Raw genomic sequence first — 22109 nt, 5'->3', positions numbered from 1 at the left:
CTCCATGTGGCGATGGGAAACCTGCCCTGGATTCCACAGTCATCTGGGCTTGCTACCTACTAGGCTAAGGCATGCTTGGTATACGGGCCTCTCCAGCTAGGTTGGCTTTTGTTTAGGCGCCGTTGCTAGGAGCTTGGGGCCCCGACATCCCACCGACCCCACCCAAGCTTGGGCCGCTAGTACGCCAAAGTACGAGCTGAAGGCCTAAAAGCTGTACCCGTAGGAGCATCAACACCAGGCGATATCACGGCCGAGAGTTGTTGTAGTGGCCTTTTGGTACCTGCCGAGTACATTCTTACACCATCTTTTTCGTGAACTCAACGCCCTCTACACAATCCCCCTCCATATTGGTTGCTTGCTTCCAACTTCCTGGGCTCGAAATTTCTCCCTTATACTTCCATTTTTCCTTTTTATTTTTCTTTCCTTGCATTTTCTCTCTCCTCCTCACCACACTTGGGTTCCTCTCTCCCTCTCTCATCTCAATTGGGGTAGCGCTCCAAAACACCAAAGCAAATCAATCACCACCGCCTGGACCTGAGATCCCTTGTACTAGGTATTATAGCAGTACCCATCGCTGTTAGTCTTTCTGGCTCCTACATCTCCGCTCCCCATGGGCACATGTCCATCTGCGAATGGATCCCCCCATCCCCTGTGATTGCCCCATGTTCGCTCAGTGCTCATTCATCCATCGCATGCAGATCCGTTTCTTAGGCTAGGTTCACTCTCATCAGCGGCACAGTGACGCAACATCGAGACCACCACCATCTCGATTCGATCCCTCCGTTTCGCTTCTGCCGATCCCCCCCAGCCACGCGCTTCGCTACTCCCGAGAAAACCTCAATTGGCTTCGCAGACCATCGTTACAGCTTCCTACTCCTTTATTACAGCTCCTTTCCCAGCTCTCCAGCTCTCCAGTTACTGTCCACCTTGAAGGTCTCTGCGCTAGCTCCACTGCTCAATTCAACGCGACCAGACCCCTGGCCGAAGCCCATCAGATCATCGCGTTCACTGTCTACCTTTCTTCCCCTCAGCCACTTACTCCTCACTTCTTGAATTGAGGTAAACACGTCAAGATGAGTGAAGGCGAGCAGCAGACTCGCGATATCAAGAACCACCTTCTCTTTGAGATTGCTACTGAGGTAGCTCATCGAGGTCAGTCATTTGCGACAGCAAAATCCTTCATTCTCGCGAGTCTTCACATACTAACCCGCGGCGCAATACAGTCGGTGGTATCTACTCAGTTATCAAATCCAAGGCTCCTGTTACAACAGCTGAATATGGCGATCGCTACACATTGATTGGTCCCCTCAACCATCAATCGGTAAGACTTCACCTTGAAGATTGTCATGACTTTCACGTACTGACCACAACAGGCCGCCGTTGAGGTAGAGGAGATGGAACCCACCAGCCCGGAAATCGCTGCTACCCTACAGTCCATGAGAGATCGAGGAGTTCACATTGTTTATGGCCGTTGGTTGATTGAAGGGGCTCCTAGAGTTATTCTAATTGATACCAAGACCGCCTATGGTCGCATGGATGAGTGGAAGGCTGATTTGTGGGAAGCCGCGAGCATTCCTTCACCACCTGGTGACGATGAGACCAACGAGGCCATTATTTTCGGTTATCTGGTCGCATGGTTCCTAGGAGAGGTAAATTAGCTTGGCTATTCCATTTGCATCAGACCTGCTAACCTTGATATCTTATAGTTCGTCTGCCATGAGAAGAAGAGGGCTGTCATTGCTCACTTTCACGAGTGGCTTGCCGGCGTTGCCCTGCCCCTCTGCAAGAAGCGCCGCATCGATGTGACGACGATCTTTACCACGCACGCCACTCTTCTCGGCCGATACCTCTGCGCTGGCTCTGTGGATTTCTACAACAACTTGCAATGGTTCGATGTCGATGCTGAGGCTGGTAAGCGCGGTATCTACCACCGATACTGCATTGAACGAGCGGCCGCGCATGCATGTGATGTTTTCACCACAGTCTCTCACATTACAGCGTTTGAGTCCGAGCATCTGCTGAAGCGAAAGCCTGATGGTGTTCTGCCCAATGGTCTGAATGTCACAAAGTTCTCGGCGGTTCATGAATTCCAAAACCTGCATCAGCAGGCAAAGGAGAAGATTCATGACTTTGTTCGAGGGCACTTCTACGGCCACTACGACTTTGATCCCGACAACACACTATACCTCTTCACCGCCGGTCGTTACGAGTTCAGGAATAAGGGTGTCGACATGTTCATTGAGTCCCTAGCACGATTGAACCATCGTCTCAAGGCCGCTGGTAGCAAGGTGACAGTTGTTGCTTTCATTATCATGCCTGCTCAGACCACTTCGCTCACTGTGGAGGCGCTGAAGGGTCAAGCGGTTATCAAGTCACTCCGAGATACCACACACGTTATTGAACAAAGCATTGGCCGTCGCATCTTTGAGCGGTCTCTTAAGTGGCATGAGGGTGACCCCATGCCCGACGAGAAGGAACTCATCTCTGCTCAAGACCGAGTTCTACTTCGCCGTCGTCTCTTTGCTATGAAGCGTCACGGACTTCCCCCAATTGTCACCCATAATATGCTCAACGATCATGAGGACCCTGTCCTGAACCAGATTCGACGTGTACAACTTTTCAACCATCCCACCGACCGAGTCAAGGTGGTCTTCCACCCCGAGTTCCTCAACTCTGCCAACCCTGTTCTTCCTCTCGATTACGACGACTTTGTCCGAGGTTGTCATCTGGGCGTCTTCTCTTCGTACTATGAGCCTTGGGGCTATACTCCCGCCGAATGTACTGTCATGGGCGTGCCCAGCATTACCACTAACCTTTCAGGTTTTGGATGCTACATGGAAGAGCTTATCGAGAACTCGAGCGACTATGGTATCTACATTGTGGATCGACGAACCAAGGGCGTTGACGATTCCGTCAACCAGCTCACTTCGTTCATGTACGACTTTTGCGGCAAGAGTCGCCGCCAGCGTATCAACCAACGAAACCGAACAGAGCGTCTTAGCGACCTCCTCGACTGGAAGCGCATGGGCATGGAGTATGTCAAGGCTCGTCAGCTAGCGCTACGCCGTGCCTACCCCAATTCTTTCAGTGGCGACGATGAGGAGGAGGACTTTATACCTGGTGTCGAGCAAAAGATTTCGCGACCCTTCTCTGTGCCCGGTTCGCCACGAGACCGCACTGGCATGATGACTCCCGGCGATTTTGCCAGTCTTCAGGAAGGCCGTGAAGGCTTGAGCACTGAGGACTATGTTGCATGGAAGCTTCCGTAAGTGAACGTTCGTGCTTGACTTGACGCCGTTACTAATAACATTCGCAGTGAGGAAGAAGACCCCGACGAGTACCCATTTCCCCTCACTCTTCGAACGAAGCAGCCTGGCCCCCATAGCCCTTCTGATAACGTGCCTGTCAACGGAACCCAGTAGGACCGATGTTCCAGACTCTTTCGGACAGGGCTTAGAGAAGAGGCTTAAGGGGAGGAGTTGTACTTGAGGAGACGTGCGGACTTTGATTAATTATTGTTGTTTTTATGGGAACGAGCAAGAGGTGGAAAGGAGCTTTCTCATCAGGCAGAAGCTTGTATGTCATTACTGGTGTTGACGCACATCCGCATTGTCGCAATTTGCATCCTGTGCCTTTCTAGTTAACTAACTAGTCGCATCCACTTGGGAAATCTGTTTATGAAGCTTCTGCAGCTATTCCGGCCCTTGCCATGTGAATTGATCTAAATAACTGAGTGATCTCAGACATGCAGGTGCCTTGACCTGGCCTTTGGCCATTCGAGCTCGGCAGTTATGGTGCCAAATACAACAACAGCCCACTCTACTCTTAACGCGCACTAGGTTTTTATCTTGATTAAAATATGAATCCCAAGTGTTCTTATCTCTGGTAGCCTGCTGTCCTAAAGGGCACGCCTTCTCTTAGGAAACGAGGTTAGTTATATGGGCACAGTGATATTTAGGAATAAATAGTTTGGCTTAAATTGCTTTTATTCTAGAGGAGTATTGAGTCACCTATATTCATATCTTTGTCGACAGAAAGTCAGAGCCTATCATTACCTATCATGGATGTCATCGAGAGACTAGGAAAAAATGCAATATAGCCCCGTTTATATCATCCAACGACAGCCCTAGAGCTTCTCACAACACTAGGAAGGCGGCTACAGTAATGAATGGCTAATGTTAAGACGAATTGTATTCTATACAATCCATACGTTACAACGAATTTAAGCCTCCACCCACCAAGCCAGGGTAGCTAGGTAGCATGATGTGCACCGTGCAGTTGCATGCGGGAGCGAATGAGACCCCTAGAGCTGAAGGGCGTAAATTGGAGAAGCTATGATAGCATCAGCACATGGTTCGCCATTGGCGGTGAAGGATATGGCACATCTGATGCGGCGCGAATGCATGGCAGCGGGACGATGCCGTGGTGACAGACGCTTAGTTGCGTGTAAACAAATAGTGTTCATCATGGCAACATGACAACATTGGGCAAGGAAAGTGTCATAACTTATTAGGTACCTAGGTAGTTGGTTGGAGTGGAGGTCAGCATGATGCGAAAGAGAAGATTTGCCAGCCCATGAGGAGTGTGTTCCTTTGTACTAAACTTGTATCAGAGAGAAGTCATGCGTTTTTCTACCTGTTGAAATCATTGATTGATTGTTCTTTGTTTTGATGCTGCAGTCATGATATTCCCCAGGCCCTTTCCTTTATCTATCGCGTGTTTGTTTTAAGAGAGGCGGATACAGAGTACTGCAGCTGCATCGACACCCTAGGCTATCACAGCACGCACACTGCATCGCACCACCATTTTCAGACTCTCGCAGGTCACTTGAATCCTTGCTGCGGTTCAGACTTCCCCGGGTTTCTTTGCTTGTCTCCCTGTCCATCCCCTCTAGCCCCTGTATCGTCCCTGTTCGAACCCCTCCGGGAGAGGGTTTAGAAGCGGTGACAACGAACCAAACAAAGCCTGATGAACCTGAGGGCAAGAGTAAGATGCCGGCTGCTCTCATATTGAGGAGAATCCAACTGCTTCTTTCTCTGATCCAACACAGTCCCTCTCACTTTATTCCATCAACATTCACAGCGTTGGTACCAGTGTCGCTGAATCACTTTTCATCTATTGTTATCCTTTCTTTGTCAATAGCTTCACTCCACTTTGAGTCTGAGCACAGCCGACTTCTCCTGCATATCCGAACTGTCGATTGTTTATATACACGCATACATCCCACCCATAGCTACATGCTTTCTGACTCCCGCCGTCTTCTTCTGTCTCTATCCCTCTCTTTTTCCCAGAGACACGACTGATTACTCCCATCATCTCGTTTAATCCCCACCACCTCACCCTTTTCGAATTTCCGGTCTAGGCATTTGTCCCGCTGCGACAACATCCATCGTGTCACATTTCTTCCGTCGTTCAAGTTCTCCGGTCACTCACCTCTCGACCGCCCCCGAAACGTCGGTACCTCAGCTCTCCAGCAACAGACCACCAGCCGATCAAGTACCCAAACTGCCAATACATACCCGTGCTCATTCCCACTAAAACGAAAGCCAAAGCTAAAAGCCGACGGTACCTGACGGGAACTAAAAATATTGTTAGCACAGCCAAGAAAAGCTCGTTGCTCCCCGAGAACAAAGGTTGCCCCCCTTTTTGCCAGATGCGGCGTGGGGTGTAAACAAATGAGACACGCCCGCAATCAGCACCCGACACCGAAATAAGGGCCCCCCAGCTGGGCCTTGCCGCCTCCCAAGATGCCTTCTGCTACAACAACAACATCTACGGTTCCTCATAGGCCAACGACTCCAAAACTCCGTCCCAGGAGCTCCTCACGCGCCATCCGAAGACCGAATAGCGCTGCATCAACCCCTAACCTCAAGTCCGCATACGCTTCGCATTCGCGCGCCGCGCCGCCGCCTCTACCACGCAAAGGTTCCCTGGCCCAGCTCACACAAGGCTCCCTCGCCAGCATTCCCGATGTTTCTGAGAGCTACGCAGTTGATACTGTCCTGAGCGACTCCTCACAAAACATGATGCCTCCTGCGACGCCCGGTCGCTCACAGGCTGTGAACGTTGCGCTTGGTGATATCGTTGATGTCCCTGGTGGAATGCATGGCGTTGTTCGTTTCGTTGGTCCTGTGCAAGGTAAGAAGGGAGTTTTTGCTGGTGTCGAGCTCGACCAAGACTTTGCTAGCCGAGGCAAAAACGATGGCGATGTAGACGGGTAAGAATAATACAGTGTAGTCTCTCATGAGTTTTTAGACACTGACAGTAGCCAACAGCATATCATACTTCACAACAACAATCCCTGGCGCCGGTATCTTCTTACCAGCCGCCAAGGCCCTTCCTCGTCGCGATTCGATTCCGCCCTTTCCCATGACACCAGGCGCGATAGGTGGACTTCGGGCTGGCAACCAAAACTCACTCAACTACACTTCCCCAACACCTGGTCTCCCCAAGTTCAGTGCTTCTGTTGGACCCGGTGCCCGGGCTCCCAGTCCTCAGCAAAAGCTGGCACCCAGAACTTCCCTTCCCCGGCCCGACTCTCCTGTACGCCGGATGCAGATGACGCCTGGCCCAAGGCCCTCCATGACAACACCAGCCAAAACACCCACCAGATATGGGAGTCCAACGCAGTCACGCTTCGCTCAGAGCGTCCGCGGTACATCAGGTGATCCGAGCAAGAGACCTCAGAGAATGGATCGAAAGCCAAGTCATGGACCACGAAGTGCTTCAGCCTTGGGGTCGATATCAGGCCTTGATGATGATCCTGCCCCTTTGGGAATCCAACGAACCGGTACTAATGGAAGCTCCGGGTCAGTCTCGTCGTTCGCCATGAAGATTCGGCCTGCGTCGCGCATCAACGTTAATGATGAGGAACTCGATCGGCTGCGATCACAGATTGAAGATCGTGATCGGCAACTAAAGGAGCAATCCGCTACATTAGCCGACATGGAGAGTAGCCTAGTTGAACTGCAAGGTCTCATGGAGCAAGCAGACATGCCGACAGTGCAACGAAACAGCTGGGACAACAAGGACACCGCGCAGCTGCGCCAACTACTAAGAGAAAAGAACGACAAGATAGCCATGCTCACAGCAGAGTTTGACGCTCATCGAGCTGACTTCCGGAGCACTATCGACACTCTGGAGCTTGCCAGCACCGAAACTGAGCGCGTGTACGAGAAACGGATAGAGGAGCTGATGGCCGATGTTCGAGAACTCGAGTCACGTAATTTAGACGTCGATTCTGTCGCGACCCAACTAAAGCAACTGGAAGAACTGGTCCAAGAACTCGAGGAAGGTTTAGAGGATGCTCGTCGGGGTGAAGCAGAAGCTCGAGGGGAAGTTGAGTTCTTGCGAGGGGAGGTTGAGCGAACAAGGACAGAATTGCGTCGCGAACGTGAAAAGTCATCGTCGGCTCCTCCAGCAAATGGCGATCATACAGTATCTTCCAAAGAGCTTGAGCAAAAAGACGATGAGATTAGAGGCCTCAAAGCTATCATTCATTCCCTTAGTCGAGACTCTATTCCCGGGGAGCCCAAGCCTCCTGCGCCAAGGCCTGGTTCATTGATGGCCGAAGATGTTGTGGCGAATAAGATCGCGCGCGACAACCTCGAGCGACAAGTTGCTGAGCTCCAATCTCTCCTTGAAAAGAAGAACAGTCGTGAGGACGAACTCGAGAAGGAGCTTGAATCAATCCGTCAGAACGGCACAGCGGCCAACAGGTCTTCTTTCAGAGACTCCCGAGATACCGTCGTAATGGCCCAGGCAATGGAGAACCGGCCAGTCGAGAACCTCAAGAGATCCAGTACCGCTACACACAAGCGGGTCAGCACCCTCGACACAATGCCAGAGAGTGACGACTACTCCAATGCCACAGAGACTAGCACCCTCTGGTGTGAGATCTGTGAGACTAACGGTCACGATATCCTAACCTGCACCAACATGTTCGGTCCTGATGGCGCCAAGACCAACGGCGAGTCCAAGGCCATCAAGAAGGCCAGTCGCGAGGAGCTTAAGCCGCATACCCCTACAGGTGATGACGCCCCTGCGCCCCTCACGCCATTCAGACTCAAGAGTGCTGGACCTCCCTCTCCTGCAGTTAAGATCATGCCGAACCCAATGGAGTCAGGCCCCGTTGCTGGCAAGGAAAGTGGCATCATGGACCCCGAGAAGTGGTGTGCGCTATGTGAGCGTGACGGCCATGACAGCGTGGATTGTCCCTTCGAGGATGCCTTTTAAGGGCCAAATGCAAATATTTGTTTTCTTAACGCATGGCATGTTGGAGAATCATTGGAACGACCAACGCGGCTTTTCTTGACGCCTCGCGAAGGACCATTAAACTATGCTTGGTGTAAGGGGCGTGATGAAAATCGCCTCATGCATGCATCCGCTCTTCATGTTCTTATTTTCGACGCTTTGGTCGGCAGTCAGGTTTTGAATGCTTGGTCTTTGTCTGGTAAGGCACTGTTCGTGATACCATATTCTTACTCGTGTTTTATATCATCAACCTGTCGTGTAGCACTTGTCCGTAATACTATATGGCATGTTATATCAGACTGTCTTTAGGTCAATATTCCTTGGTAATGTGAAGTTAGTAGTTGTGTGTTTTCTATCGCCTCGGTGTACCCTGAAACATGTCGCTGCCTATATTTATTTCCTGCGAGATTTGTATTCTCTCCCCTCGAGCACTATGCCACCACCGAACACTCTTCCACAGCTCACCATCCCACTCACCTGCTAAAGCACGATACTTCATTAAAAACCATATACTGGGCTCCCAACTACGTGAGTCCCATGGCACACCTGCACCCATGCCACGTGAGTTCATTCCAGCTCCCCAGCATGTGAAACCGCCGGAAAGAATATCATGGCACAAGGCCCCTTCATCAATGGCATTAGGATCTTGGTCGAGAACGGTGATGAGGTTCTCACGGAAGGTTTTGAACGGAATAACATCCTAGCTGCATTAGTACACAAGAGCATGAAGTCGTCCATACTGACACACAATATAAGGATGATGACCAAACGTTAACTGTTTCTCAATCGGCTGAAGATCAGATGATACATCCAAGAATCTTGACTTCACAAAGGACAACTTTGATGGATGGTGACCTTCGTCCGACGTGACAGAGAACACACTGCAACCGTCATCGTGGAGTATCTCGTCTACACCCCCCATACCGAGAGCGTAGCAGTTTGCGAATATTGCACCAAATATTCCCGGCTCCATCGTGTATTGCGTTGGGAAAAGCGATGGTCTGGCATTTGCTGTCCTGAACAATGCTTTGGCAAATAGGATGGCTTGGATTTGACCAGGAGTCTGATGTAGCATCTTTTGTGAAGGAGATGGAGATTTTGGTTCCCAGGTATCCTTTTGTAGGTGACGAAGAAGATATTGTTTCTGTTCAATGCTGAGTCTCTCTACCCCATATAGGACGTCTTTCAAGGAACTATCGTCATTGCTCGATGCTCCTTGAGAGCATCTGTGGCTAGAGTCTGGACTATCCTCGAAGACTTCTTCTATGACCCTATAGCCTATGCAGTCTGCTGGGGACTGGCCTGTAAACGTTGGGGATTTTTGTATAAGCCCATGCATGACAGCTTCCCATTGCTCATGAGATCCAAGGTTGGGAGCGTTGCCTTTGTCAAGCACTGGGGGAAACTCCGGTGCCAGTTGGTTAGGAATGATCGTCGGAACCGACTCATGGGTAAAATCCGCCCAGGTTTGCGGCACAGAAGAGGTTTCAGTGCCATCGAATGTGTTGAGATCCAATGTTATGAGATGGCTAGTCAGAGGTGCTGGAGGAGGGCTGATGTCACTCGAACCACTGGGGCCCGGAACATCATCTATATTACCGTCACCGGTGATGCTAGGAAGGTTGCTAGGGTCTAAAAGCTTATTCAGAAGGGCGAGCTTCTGCTTCCGCTTTTCGCCTGTGATCCCAAGGGTGATGGTGTCAGTATGGTCGAGTCTGCCGATATGACATGCAACTTCGGATCAGGAAGAGTACATACGATAGTTTCGGCTAGCAAGACGGTTCTGTTCACGGCGTGCCTCGCTATTGCGTTTGGCTGACGCCTTGCCCTTCTGAATCTTTGTGCTCTCACCCATAATATTCCATTGGATGGCAACGAGGTGAGATTAGGGTAAGCAGATGTGAGGGATGACGGATGACTGTGGCACCAAGGACTATATGTTTTCTTCTTCTTCCGCTTTTATCACTTTGAGCTTATTGGGGGCACAAAGGGCTTTCTGGTTAATGCTGGATTATTGTCGTTCAAAGGTATTAAAATGTTTTGAGTCGCAGCAAGATTGATTGACGCTTCAGTACATGAACACAGGGTTGAAGTTGTGAGTTAAGCAAGCGGTCCCACTTTTAGATTTCCAATTCCTTACTTGTAAAGCAGTAGTGGTTTATTGACCAATCACATTAATCACTTTACTGATTTTATCGTTCCATGAGGCTCTGTGTACTCAAAGGTAAACTAACCTTAGGGAGCTGGGGAGCAAGAAAACACAAGACCCAAGTTTAGGGTGATAAAATAAACTCTACAAAAGGTATCCTAAACCTATCCTGAATTTACCTAAGTTACCTAGATATTTTATTACTTTCAGGTCCCGAGTTTTATTCCCTCCCCTAGCCTAACTGAGGGAAAGCAAAGCAACTTTCAAGATAGGTATCTACCTAATAATCTATTTAGGTACTTCTGGGTCAGAGGTTTCCTATTTTCTGAAGGGTCAGAGTGTATCCCCCGATCTTTCATAACACCAGATCAGAAAAGTCTACAGCACGAAAGTAGTGCTTGCGTCAAAACTGACGTTGCTTGAAAGACGAAACTGGAGACTCGTGGAATACCATGGGTTGTTTCATCGCCCGAGAGAAGCCTTGCGATTATCTCACATGTCAACGTTCTGTGTAATCTCATTATTCAAACCTGCATGGTCAGGGAGGTACTGGTAGGACACAGGGTTTGTTTATAGTACAACAAACAATACATGTGTAATTCGGGGACCCCAGTTGATTGAGAGGATGGTGGAAGTTTCCAGGCTCTGGGCAAAGCACGCGACTTTTTGAGTCCATGCTGACCATTTATAGATACATCTGTTGGAACAATGTAGGTAGTCAAAGAATACGGAGCATAACGGCATCAAACCATTAACTGTCATGCGCCCTCCGAATCAGGTATTCTAGCTTCCGCGGTGACAGGGGATGTCAGGCAGGCTTTTTTGAAGAGGCGAAGAGTGAGCGAATCAGTGCAACACGCTGCATGCCCGGACAGGAGCATCGGGGTCGGGTTGTGGGGTCCTAAATCGGACCCTGCGGCTGGAGAGAAAAAAATCGAAGCCCGAGAACTTTTGGCCACTGCAGGAAGGGCCCTAGTAGGGGCCCTTTGGAGGGGTTCTGGGGACGCCTTGCAGGGAGGTCTGTTAGTGAGGTACCTACACAGCCTGGACAGCCTTGTATGACACCTGTTGAGGCAACGGATAACGGATGGGGGCGTGTGTGTTTGTTCGGTGTTAGGTACGGGTGTAAGCAGCCCGTCCGTATGGAGGCTAGGGAGGTAAGTACCTTAGTTGCTGGTACCGGATGCTGCAGTGTGGCCCTAGGATGGCAGGATGGGCTTTGGAGCCCTTGTGTAGAAGCCCCTGGAAAATCCGGAGACACTCTAGAAGAAGATGCAGAAAGATACAGAAAAATGGAAATGAAAATTCGGGTTGGCTTTCTTTCAACAGGTTTTCCGCCCTTTTTTTTTTGCCGCGTCACAACCTTCAGCCGAGACCTGACTCCAATAGCCCGCCCGCCAGTGTGGTTGTGGTTACTACTGTGACGCACTAAGACACAGGTCATGCATTATCAGCACCGCCACAGAATCTACATTCTTCCACACAATTCCATGAGGCGCGACTGTGCTGCAGCCTCCCCTTCTTCCATCTCAAAACCCGTCCGCTCAATCCAAATTCAAGTCTCAGCGCCTGATCTCGACTCAATTTGAACTTGACGTTTGACTCACGTTTTTGTTTGAGACACTTTTCTCTCTCTTCTTCTCAGTGGGAATAAACACCCCTCTGTTTTGACATTTGCGAATTTCAGCGCCCTCTTATCGATCGCCTTTCCCCCTCCACTTATTATTCGAATCGAATTTTAGAGACCAAAACCCGTTCAAACTCGCCGCAGCGCAGCCCCGCCGTCCGTCGGGAGACTCGAGATACATACACCCTTTGGCGAACAAGGTACGCATATAAAAGCACTGTCTTCTCCCTGTGCCAGATCCTCCGTGTACGGTGTTGTCATGGTTGATCTTCTTTGCACATCATATCGCTGTTGCGCGCATGAAAATCTGCGTCTTTGTTTGCCTTGTCTGTGCCTTACTAATATTCAACAATAGTCCTCGCCTCCCCTGTTATCTTGGACCCTAGGGTAACAAAACACAACTCGAACAACCGACACAATGGTCAAGGAAACCAAGTATTACGATACCTTGGGCGTATGTTTTATCGACCCCCGAACAAACTTGGAACAACTGCTAAACCACATCACAGGTTGCCCCTACTGCTACTGAGCAGGAATTGAAGAAGGCTTACAAGGTCGGAGCCCTCAAGTACCACCCTGGTATGTATTCCAAGACCCTCTCTACTCAGTTCAACATGTCTAATGTAACACAGACAAGAACGCACACAACCCCGACGCCGAAGAGAAGTTCAAGGAAATCTCTCACGCCTACGAAATTCTTTCCGACTCTCAGAAGCGACAGATCTACGACCAGTATGGTGAGGCCGGCCTCGAGGGAGGTGCCGGCGGTGGTGGAATGGCCGCCGAGGACCTCTTTGCTCAATTCTTCGGAGGTGGAGGATTCGGTGGCATGGGCGGCATGTTCGGCGGTGGTGGTATGAACCGTGGCCCCCCCAAGGCCCGTACCATTCACCACACCCACAAAGTTACCTTGGAGGATATCTACCGAGGCAAGATCTCTAAGCTCGCTCTCCAACGGTCGATCATCTGCCCCAAGTGTGAGGGTCTCGGCGGTAAGGAAGGTGCTGTCAAGCGATGCACTGGCTGTGACGGCCATGGCATGAAGACAATGATGCGTCAAATGGGCCCCATGATTCAGCGCTTCCAGACTGTCTGCCCCGACTGCAACGGAGAGGGTGAGATCATCAAGGAGAAGGATCGTTGCAAGCAGTGCAATGGAAAGAAGACCACCGTCGACCGCAAGGTCCTCCACGTTCACGTTGACAAGGGCGTACGCAGCGGCACCAAGGTTGAGTTCCGAGGTGAGGGTGATCAAGCGCCCGGTGTCCAGGCTGGCGACGTCGTTTTCGAGATTGAGCAGAAGCCCCATGCCCGCTTCACTCGCCGGGATGACGACCTCCTCTACAACTGCGACATTGAGCTTGTCACAGCTCTGGCTGGTGGCACAATCTACATTGAGCACCTCGACGACCGATGGCTTGCCATTGATATTCTTCCCGGCGAGGCTATTTCTCAAGGTATGTTTCCACTATGATGCGTTCAATAACCGTAAGCTAACTGTTTTAGACGCCGTCAAGATGGTTCGCGGCCAAGGTATGCCCTCTCCCAGGCATCACGACTTTGGCAACATGTACATCAAGTTCAACGTGAAGTTCCCCGAGAAGAACTGGACCGATGATCCCGAAGTTTTCGAGACCCTCCGCAAAGTTCTCCCACCCGCCACGCAGAACGCACCTCCTGGCGATGCCATGTCCGAACCCGCCAGTCTCGAGGATCTGGATAACACAACCCAGAACAGAGTATTTGGCAACTCCGATGGTATGATGGACGAAGACGACGAGGATGGTCATCCCGGCGGTGAGCGTGTGCAGTGCGCCTCGCAGTAAACCAGTCGGAAGAGAGCGGCGCAATAAACACATACGGCGAGTGCCATAACTGCGTCAGTTGCATGCGCGACTAGGGCATTTCGCACATCCACAGTCTTGGTCAAAGACAGTGCAGCTGAGGGTGGACGTCAGTCCTTGTCGACGACGTCGCTTAATCGTTCAATGATACCAAAATTAGCAGAGGATATGGTCTACTAGGAATTGTGAGCGAGTGTGGTACTGGGGATAAGGTGCAGTTGAGTGGGCACCTGAGTTGAACTTCGAACAATCTCGTTTGAGGGGTCAGTGAAGGTGGAGGGGCTTTCGATCAGGCTTGGCTGGCGTTTTGAGGATATAGACGATTCAAATGAATTTGGTAGTAGCAGACGTAGACCATGAACATGATGATTTGTTTGTTATTCTGATATGGGTTGGTAACATTTACCAGTAAAGCATAAGTGACAAGAGAAGTGGACCGAGGAACCGTCAAAGCTTCAAAAGGATACCTGGCTAGGGAAGGAAAGCAAACTCAGGACCTTGATCCTAGGTGACAGAAGACTTAGGCAACTGAGCATAAGTTTAGGATAAGTTTATTATAGACTTAGGACAACTCTACTAAGTTTATTTTAATGCCCTATACTACCTCAGGTCTGGTGTTTTCTTGCTCCCGGAGGCATGGTCCACATCCTCGCAAGATACCTATGTCCAAGTTGCTAAGTGCCAAGCACATTGCCTCTTTCACTGTCTACTAGATACTCGACTACCTAGTCTAGGAGTATCACAAACTCGTCTTTGTAGGGTTGCGGAAATGGCCTTTTTCCATTGCGGTACTGGAAAATTAATTTCTTTTTCTATTACTTTTAGTACATCCCTATTGCTCCTCAGGAGGCCCAGCCTCTTCCATCATTTGGTCTTCGGGCACCTGCTCCTCACCCCTTTCTTCTTCCCTTTCCGTGGCTTGTTTTCTCAGAGGTTCGGTGTTATACAAAAGACTCCTCACGGTTTTCTCATCGACATCAAGTTCAGTGCTTTCGATATCGTCGCCATCTACCGAAGCTATGGTGCTTGTGGCGAGCTTCTCGTCAGTCATGGTAAGTGAGTAGACAGCCAGGCTTCTTGCTTGCGTAGGATCGCTGGGGTCCAGAGCAGCGACGATCTTGGGTGCTTCATTGCCCTCAGCGGGTTTGATAGAGAGGCTGAGGGGCTTGCCGGGAAGCTGGATAATAGCTGGGCGATTAAGGGCGTGATTTTTGGTGAGTTGCCATGAAAAGATTGCCGAAATACTAATCAATGTGAGTTGCGTTATAGGGCATCAATGGATAATACACTTACTCTTGACATATGGCAAGAATATAAACAAGATCCGAGCCATCGTGTGGATATACCAGGCTGTAAAGCCCAGACACGGCTACCTTTGTAATCTCGGGCAGTATCTTTTGAGCTAGTGACAAGATGCTGATTTTGGAGAGTAGCTTGTTTGATTTCCAGTCCCAGACGAACAAGTCCTCATCCCCACCACCCGACACCAGAACATCACCACGCGAGGCTGGAATGACCATGGAGCTGATGAACTCTGTGTGACCGAAGCAGAAACCCTCGATGACATATGACTGAGGAAAGTATCTTGAAACCCGAATATGTTCATCACGGTCGGCAGTAAGAATGTATCGCCGACCCTCACTCTCACCGATCACGAGTGCAGTAAGCATAGAAACATGACCAAGCAATAGAGTAATCTCAAAGTCTGGACCTTCGGCTTTGGAATTGCTGTCGTTTTTGTTCCGTGAAGAAAGCTCCATCTGTCTTTGCTGCTCTTGAAGAGCTCGCAGGTTGCGCTTCGAGTGAACGGTTGTAGTATTGGCAGATGGTTTGTAGGCCGGTTTGGCGGGGACAGGGGTTGAAGCAGTTTGGAGAGTAGGATCGTAGAGGAGAGGCAGAGAGTAAACGTCTCCAAATTTATCAGCGACAATAATCTGAGAGTCTTGACCGATAACGACATCACTAGGGCGTTTGGGAAGAGTTCTGGCCTAGAATTAGTATACGGGCTGGGCTTTTTTTCTATACGAGCTTACCGTTTGCTGATTTGTTTGAGGGAGCCCTTCCCATCATTCTCAAAGACCCAGATGGCCTTGTCATGTCCAGTGATAGCCAAGATATAGGAGCTATCAAGAGTACTTGTCACATGCGTAATGACTGGGCGATCAGGCACGCGTGAGATGTTGTGATCCTTTGCTCGTTGCTGATTTTGTCTGTTCTTGCTCTTCTTTCCACCCTTCTTTTTCCCCTCGCTTTTCGTCTCCTCCGAGATTTGAGTATCCTCCTGGACTTCTGGCTTGGTTGGAGCTGTCTCATCTTTTGGCTCTTCAGTTCTTTGTCTCTTAGCTGGCGGTCCACCCCCATCTTCTTCCTCGGCGGTATGAGCCTTTGTCACGGGTTTCTCAGTAAAGATGCCATCTGAAATCGCCTTGACTGCCGCGTCTACTTTGTCAACATCTGGATGTTTCCACGTCGAGATGTGAGATCCATCCTCAAGGCTAAAAGAATGAATCTTGCCTCCTCGAGCAGCAAAGAGAACATTTCCACTGACGTGGACAACGTTGAAGGGAAATTTCATGACGCCTGAGCCCCTGTGAGTTGATTGAAGATTGGTTATAAAATCGATGAGATTTGATTTGATACTGGAGCAATTGCTCGGTGACAGCTCAAATCAGACTCTTCGAAGTTCCACTTTCATGCCCGGGCGGACGTGATAGAAAAGATACATCGAGAATGTACCTATGCTTAGTACCTTACCTAAGGTACCTTACCCCACCTAAGCCACCTGGGTTGCGCCCAAAGAAGACTAGCGTCTCCATGCCCTAAGCGAATTCACATTACATTTTCCGAAACTGCCAAAAGAGTTTTCTCGTCTTCATCAACATCTTCATCAACCTCCAATTTCATTTTACGATACCCCTTGCCCTTAAATACTCCTGCCTTCAGAAAAATAAGAAGATATGGGGGGCAAGTCTGAGAACAAGGCCAACTATTTCGACAAGCTCAAGGGCTTGCTCGAGGCCTACAACTCCATCTTCATCGTCGAGGTTGACAATGTCAGCTCCCAGCAGATGCACGAGATCCGACAGGCTCTCCGAAGCAAGGGTGTCGTCCTCATGGGCAAGAACACCATGGTGCGTTCCTTTATTCGAGGATGAAGACACCGTCCGGTTGCTAACAATATTTCCAGGTTCGCCGAGCCTTGAAAACCTTCATCCCTGACTCCCCCGAGTACGAGCGTCTCCTCCCCCACGTCAAGGGTAACGTTGGTTTCGTCTTCACCAACGACGACCTTAAGGAGGTCCGTGACATCATCCTCGCCAACAAGGTCGCTGCTCCTGCTCGTGCCGGTGCTCTCGCCCCTGCCGATGTCTGGGTTCCTGCTGGAAACACTGGTATGGAGCCTGGAAAGACCTCTTTCTTCCAGGCCCTCGGTGTCCCCACCAAGATTGCCCGTGGTACCATTGAAATCACCACTGATCTCAAGCTCGTTGAGGCCGGCTCCAAGGTCGGTCCCTCCGAGGCCACCCTCCTCAACATGCTTGACATCTCTCCTTTCACCTACGGCATGGGTATCTCTCAGGTCTACGACCAGGGACAGTCTTTCCCTCCCAGCGTCCTCGACGTCGGTGAGGAGCAGCTCCTCAAGACTCTGTCTCAGGCTATCACCACCATTGCCACCATCTCTCTGGCATTGAACTTCCCCACTTTGCCATCTGTTCTACACTCGGTTGTCAACAGCTACAAGAAGGTTCTTGCTGTTGCGATCTCCACCGAGATCACATGGCCCGAGATCGAGGAGCTGAAGGACCGCATTGCCAACCCCGACGCTTATGCTTCCGCCGCTCCTGCCGCTGCCGCTTCCGGTGGCGCTGCCGCCCCTGCTGAGGCTGAGAAGAAGGACGAGTCCGAGGAGGAGGATGAGGACGAGGAGGGCTTCGGCGGTCTTTTGTATGTGAACCCCTCTCAATACCTTGTGAAGATGACTAACAAATCTGCAGCGACTAAATGTAGTCACACCAACCGGATGTACGACTGCCTTCCAGGACTTTGGCTGGGTTTACGACTTATGTATCTTAAAAAAGGGGCACATAGATCGTCTGCTGGACAATTGAATCTGTCGCGACGGTTACGAATCAAGTTTAAGGATTCAACATGCGAGTGAAAGCTTTTCCCAAACCGACTAATGCAGCTCTGCTGGAGTGCGATATTCAAAAAGGTTAGTAAGACAAACATCAAACATTCTTTTTTTTCTTTTTTTCCCTTTTACATTTCCGGATGATTATATAAATTGTTCAAGAGCTTTTTAACCCTGAATCTCCTGATGACACACACATCACCACCCTATGACGGACACCCATTACAATCATGTTATTTTGACATCCTGTCTTTTGAAAGTATCAAAGCTAATGGGCAAATTATACAGGTCTCCTCGCCCTCGATTGTTCTCAAGCCTCCGCAGTGTGATGTCCGTGCATGTTTATACTAAACGAATTTAATAGCCGAGCTAAACTGTAGGATATGAGAAGAATGGTGATACATAATCATATTTACCAAGAGAGAGCTTGCACTTCTTGTTAATCTTTCTATTGTACTTGGAAGTCTAGAACTCTTGCACGTTCCAGGCACGGACTTGAGTTTGGAGATGAGCCAATATTGATTAATACTATACATTCGTTGCATTCTTACGCCTTGTAGTTTGTCTTATTATCCATTATCCCATGAGCTTGCAAGAAGACATCATCAAGCCTTTGAATCTTTATTATTGGCCCTGTCTGCCGCCCCTCAGAGGCACGACTTTGTTTGCCGTCAATACATACCAGAAGTCACCTATATGAAGTCATCTTGCTTCAAGGCACGTTTCGCTACCTCAATAGCTCGATCCGGTAGCCCAGCAAGCCTTGCGACTTTCAGTGCATGACTCTGTCGGTTAATACCTCTCTGAAGTTTGTGGTTGTAGAAGAAACCTCCCTCGCCATCCTCGACTACATTGGTGCAATATGTCTGAACAACACCTGTCTCGGCTGAACGCAATCCCTCTTCTTGAGCTAAGTCAGCCACAGTGTGGAAGTGTGTCGCAAAAAGGGTGCGACATTGGTTAACGGTCGCAAGGTGATGCAGGCATGCGAAGGCGACAGCTGCGCCGTCCTCCGGCGTGGTTCCCCGACCGATCTCATCCATTATGACGAAAGACCGCGGTGTTGCCTGCTTGAGGATCGCTGCTGTTTCCAGCATCTCAACCATGAATGTGCTTTGATCGCGGTAGAGGTTGTCAGCTGAGCCCACTCGGCTAAAGATAGCATCCACAATCCCCAATTCTGCGTATGATGCAGGCACATAGCAGCCGATCTGGGCCAAGATCGTGATGAGAGCATTCTGACGTAGAAACGTACTTTTGCCGGCCATGTTGGGACCTGTGATCAGCCAGATCCGGCCGTCAGTTGGCGATCCGACCAGACAGTCGTTCCTCACAAAGCTTCGACCCTGCTCATATAGGCCTCCCTCAACAGTGGGATGTCTGCCGCCTATAATGGTATGACTAGTCGTGTTGTTCAGAACGGGCCGCACGAGGTTCTGCTCGCGAGCTAACTTAGCGAAGGAGGTCGTGATGTCAAGTTCATCGAGGATGGTGGCATTACGGCGCAGCTTGACAAGATTTTTGACGACAAGTTCTCGAAGGGAGTGGAACACGGCTTGTTCTTCAGCACGAATCTGGACACGAACTTGGTCCATACGCTGCCCGAGAAGTGTCCATTCGGAGATGTGAAAAGATCTTGTGGAACGACTCGAGGACAGAGCTTGTACATCAGCAAGATTTCGAGCATCTTTTCCCTTGGTATGGGCAATGTGGCCAAGGCCGGGTGTCCACTTGAGGGATAGACTAGGAGCATTGAATCTTTGGCGGAGGGTTTCGTTGAGTGTCGCTTTCTCTTCTGTCAAAGACGCGAGATCAGTGTGAAGCTTTGCCAAGTTTGGGCTCGCAGCAGGTCTCATGACCCAGGCTCCATTCTCTTCGGCGTAATAATCCCGAATACTGACGGGCCGTTTTCGCTTGCCCTTAGGAAGAGATGCCGCATCGTCCTGCGAACCTTCGTTGCTAACGACAATCTCAGCAAGGGCTAACATCTGGCTGGCCTCGGAGTCTTGGGCGTCATGCTGTAACACAACACCTTCTTCATCGATTGCATCTCTGATGCGCTGGGAAAGTTTCAGGGGCTGCGTGAGACTGATTCGAGATAACAATGAAGTTAGGCAGTGGTGCTCTGACTTGCGAGATGCAGCGTTGGCATTTTTCAAGAGATTCACGACATCCCTGGTCGCATCGATGGTACTGGCCAGATCGAGGAGGTCATCAGCATCGCCACGGCCAAGTGTGAATTTCTGAACAAGTCGCTGAGAGTCGTGACTCCTACGCAACAAGAGGATTACGGAGTCACTCAGGTTTACATCGTCGATGAAGCGGGTGACGAGGTCTTGTCTACTAGTGATGAGCTCAAGAGACGTGGACGGTGCACTCAGCCACTCGTTGAGGAGTCGAGCACCGCTTTTAGTAACAGTGCGACGAATGGCATGTAGCAAACTACCCCGGAACACACCATCACGAATGGTTTGCTTGATTTCAAGAGCACGCATGCTATTTTTATCAACAGCCATGATCTGCATGTCTTTGTTTCTTAGCGGAGGTTGCAACTTCATACTCATGCCTTGAAGTCGATCCTTGACATAACCAAGAAGGAAGCCGGCAGCGTGTACCTCAGCTGGTGAGAAGGCGGATGCTTCATGTTTAGCTAGGGCACACTCTAGCATGGGCGTCCAGTTTTCCGGATGAAACAGCGAAAAATCATGCGGGCAGGGTGCGTATGAGATGATGTGACGATCCTCAGTGAGGAGGTCGGATAGGCCATTGTCAGGGCAAGACTGCAGAGCCTGGTCTAGGAGAAGCTCGCGCGGGCATAGTCGGGACAAGATCGTCGGTAAAGATGCAAGATTGGCTTCTTGGGTGCAGAAGTAGCCGGTCGAGAGATCGAGCCATGCTAGGCCGAGTGACATGGTGTCTTGAAACCCCTGAGACTGTCCAGCACGTCGGCCAACGCCAACGTCAACAGCTGATGGTGATAGGTGGTCTGATTCGGGTTCATGGCCCGCTAGTCCTCCTTCCGAGCCTGCCACTCGGCCGATAACGGTCTTTACATCAGTGACGGTATTTGTGGCTTTGATGCCTGTGTCAATATGAATCGCCATCACGTAGTTGTTGGCATATGGATCCATAAAATTCTCATCTATTAGAGTTCCGGGAGTAATGATACGAGCAACTCGACGATCGTGCATCAACCCACCTGATCTGACCTTTGCTGTGGGGGAGTTTGGATACTCCTCAGCGATCGCGACATGGCGACCGAGATCTTGAACGAGGATTTTGAGGAAACGATCGAGCTGGAAGAAGGGGAAACCTGCCTATAAGACGGATGAGTATGGTGAGACATTGGACCAGAAGATAAGAAGATAACGTCAAGGTAGAGGGCATTAATAAACATACCATGGGGACAAGGCCAGCATTTGTCCTTTTGTTAGCTACCTTGATGTTCAACAAGGGCCCGTACTCCTCAGCGTGCTCAAAGTAGAGCTCGTAGAAACCGCCCACCCGAGTCAGCAACACACAATTGTCAAACTTGAGCATGTTCTGACGGGCTTGAAGCAGCACGGTGGGATATGCGGGAGGATCTTGGGGTAATGGCGGCAGCGGGAGCGGCAAGGCCTCTGTCGACTCATCGTGGGGAGATGAAACTGACGATGACGTTGGTAGAGAAGACGCTGGCTTCGGTTGAATAAGCCCCTGAGGCAAATCGGAGAGCTTTATGGTGGTGGTGGTCTTTTTACCCCTGGTTTGGAGAGGACGGTGGGGAGATGGCGGATGTTGGAATGAGCGGATAGAGAAGCCATGGTATAGTGAGTGCTCAACATGACGGTGCCAATGAGGAATGGCAGAAGCTTTAGGTGGGGGAGCTGCTACTGTTGCTGCAGCGCCAGAAATAACAAATGTGGCTGCCTTGAGCAGAGAGCTAGAACTGAGGCCGAGGCTGAAGCAGGCACAGAGATAGACCTGGAGTTTGAAGCTGAAGGTGACGCCAAGGGCCGCAGATGGCGGATGCCGAACACTGGGAGCACCATACGGCTGGAACATGGAGACGGGATGGGCTGTTCCAGCGGCGACGATGTTTATGCAACGAATAGATATCCG

At 50.2% G+C, this 22109-nt stretch overlaps 7 protein-coding genes across 7 annotated transcripts; 4 read left to right on the top strand and 3 right to left on the bottom strand.

Annotated features, from left to right (window-relative positions):
* Positions 1-1073: 1073 nt before the first annotated feature.
* On the top strand, positions 1074-3422 carry FTJAE_4696 (uncharacterized protein; the record flags this gene model as incomplete). Its single annotated transcript, XM_037351126.1, has 5 exons — positions 1074-1152; positions 1224-1321; positions 1374-1649; positions 1707-3265; positions 3317-3422. The coding sequence occupies 5 exons, from the start codon at positions 1074-1076 to the stop codon at positions 3420-3422; spliced, it is 2118 nt and encodes a 705-aa protein (XP_037208169.1).
* Positions 3423-5747: 2325 nt separating this feature from the next.
* FTJAE_4695 (Tip elongation 1) lies at positions 5748-8235 on the top strand (the record flags this gene model as incomplete). The annotated part of the gene is made up of 2 exons (XM_037351125.1): positions 5748-6217; positions 6276-8235. The coding sequence occupies 2 exons, from the start codon at positions 5748-5750 to the stop codon at positions 8233-8235; spliced, it is 2430 nt and encodes an 809-aa protein (XP_037208168.1).
* Positions 8236-8605: 370 nt separating this feature from the next.
* On the bottom strand, positions 8606-10108 carry FTJAE_4694 (uncharacterized protein; the record flags this gene model as incomplete). Its single annotated transcript, XM_037351124.1, has 3 exons — positions 8606-8953; positions 9002-9930; positions 10012-10108. 3 exons carry the CDS (start codon positions 10106-10108, stop codon positions 8606-8608), a joined length of 1374 nt encoding a protein of 457 aa, XP_037208167.1.
* A 2339-nt stretch (positions 10109-12447) lies between these two features.
* Positions 12448-13855, top strand: FTJAE_4693 (uncharacterized protein; the record flags this gene model as incomplete). The annotated part of the gene is made up of 4 exons (XM_037351123.1): positions 12448-12483; positions 12539-12608; positions 12662-13486; positions 13536-13855. 4 exons carry the CDS (start codon positions 12448-12450, stop codon positions 13853-13855), a joined length of 1251 nt encoding a protein of 416 aa, XP_037208166.1.
* An 850-nt stretch (positions 13856-14705) lies between these two features.
* FTJAE_4692 (tRNA (guanine-N(7)-)-methyltransferase subunit trm82) lies at positions 14706-16448 on the bottom strand (the record flags this gene model as incomplete). Its single annotated transcript, XM_037351122.1, has 3 exons — positions 14706-15117; positions 15167-15856; positions 15907-16448. The coding sequence occupies 3 exons, from the start codon at positions 16446-16448 to the stop codon at positions 14706-14708; spliced, it is 1644 nt and encodes a 547-aa protein (XP_037208165.1).
* Positions 16449-16830: 382 nt separating this feature from the next.
* FTJAE_4691 (60S acidic ribosomal P0 protein) lies at positions 16831-17878 on the top strand (the record flags this gene model as incomplete). The annotated part of the gene is made up of 3 exons (XM_037351121.1): positions 16831-17004; positions 17061-17821; positions 17872-17878. The coding sequence occupies 3 exons, from the start codon at positions 16831-16833 to the stop codon at positions 17876-17878; spliced, it is 942 nt and encodes a 313-aa protein (XP_037208164.1).
* Positions 17879-18700: 822 nt separating this feature from the next.
* Positions 18701-22052, bottom strand: FTJAE_4690 (uncharacterized protein; the record flags this gene model as incomplete). Its single annotated transcript, XM_037351120.1, has 2 exons — positions 18701-21325; positions 21408-22052. 2 exons carry the CDS (start codon positions 22050-22052, stop codon positions 18701-18703), a joined length of 3270 nt encoding a protein of 1089 aa, XP_037208163.1.
* Positions 22053-22109: the final 57 nt, after the last annotated feature.

This window comes from Fusarium tjaetaba (genome assembly GCF_013396195.1).
Source record: "Fusarium tjaetaba strain NRRL 66243 chromosome Unknown NRRL66243_c0000090, whole genome shotgun sequence".
Taxonomy (NCBI): domain Eukaryota; kingdom Fungi; phylum Ascomycota; class Sordariomycetes; order Hypocreales; family Nectriaceae; genus Fusarium; species Fusarium tjaetaba.
This window is presented reverse-complemented; position numbering and strand designations above follow the sequence as displayed.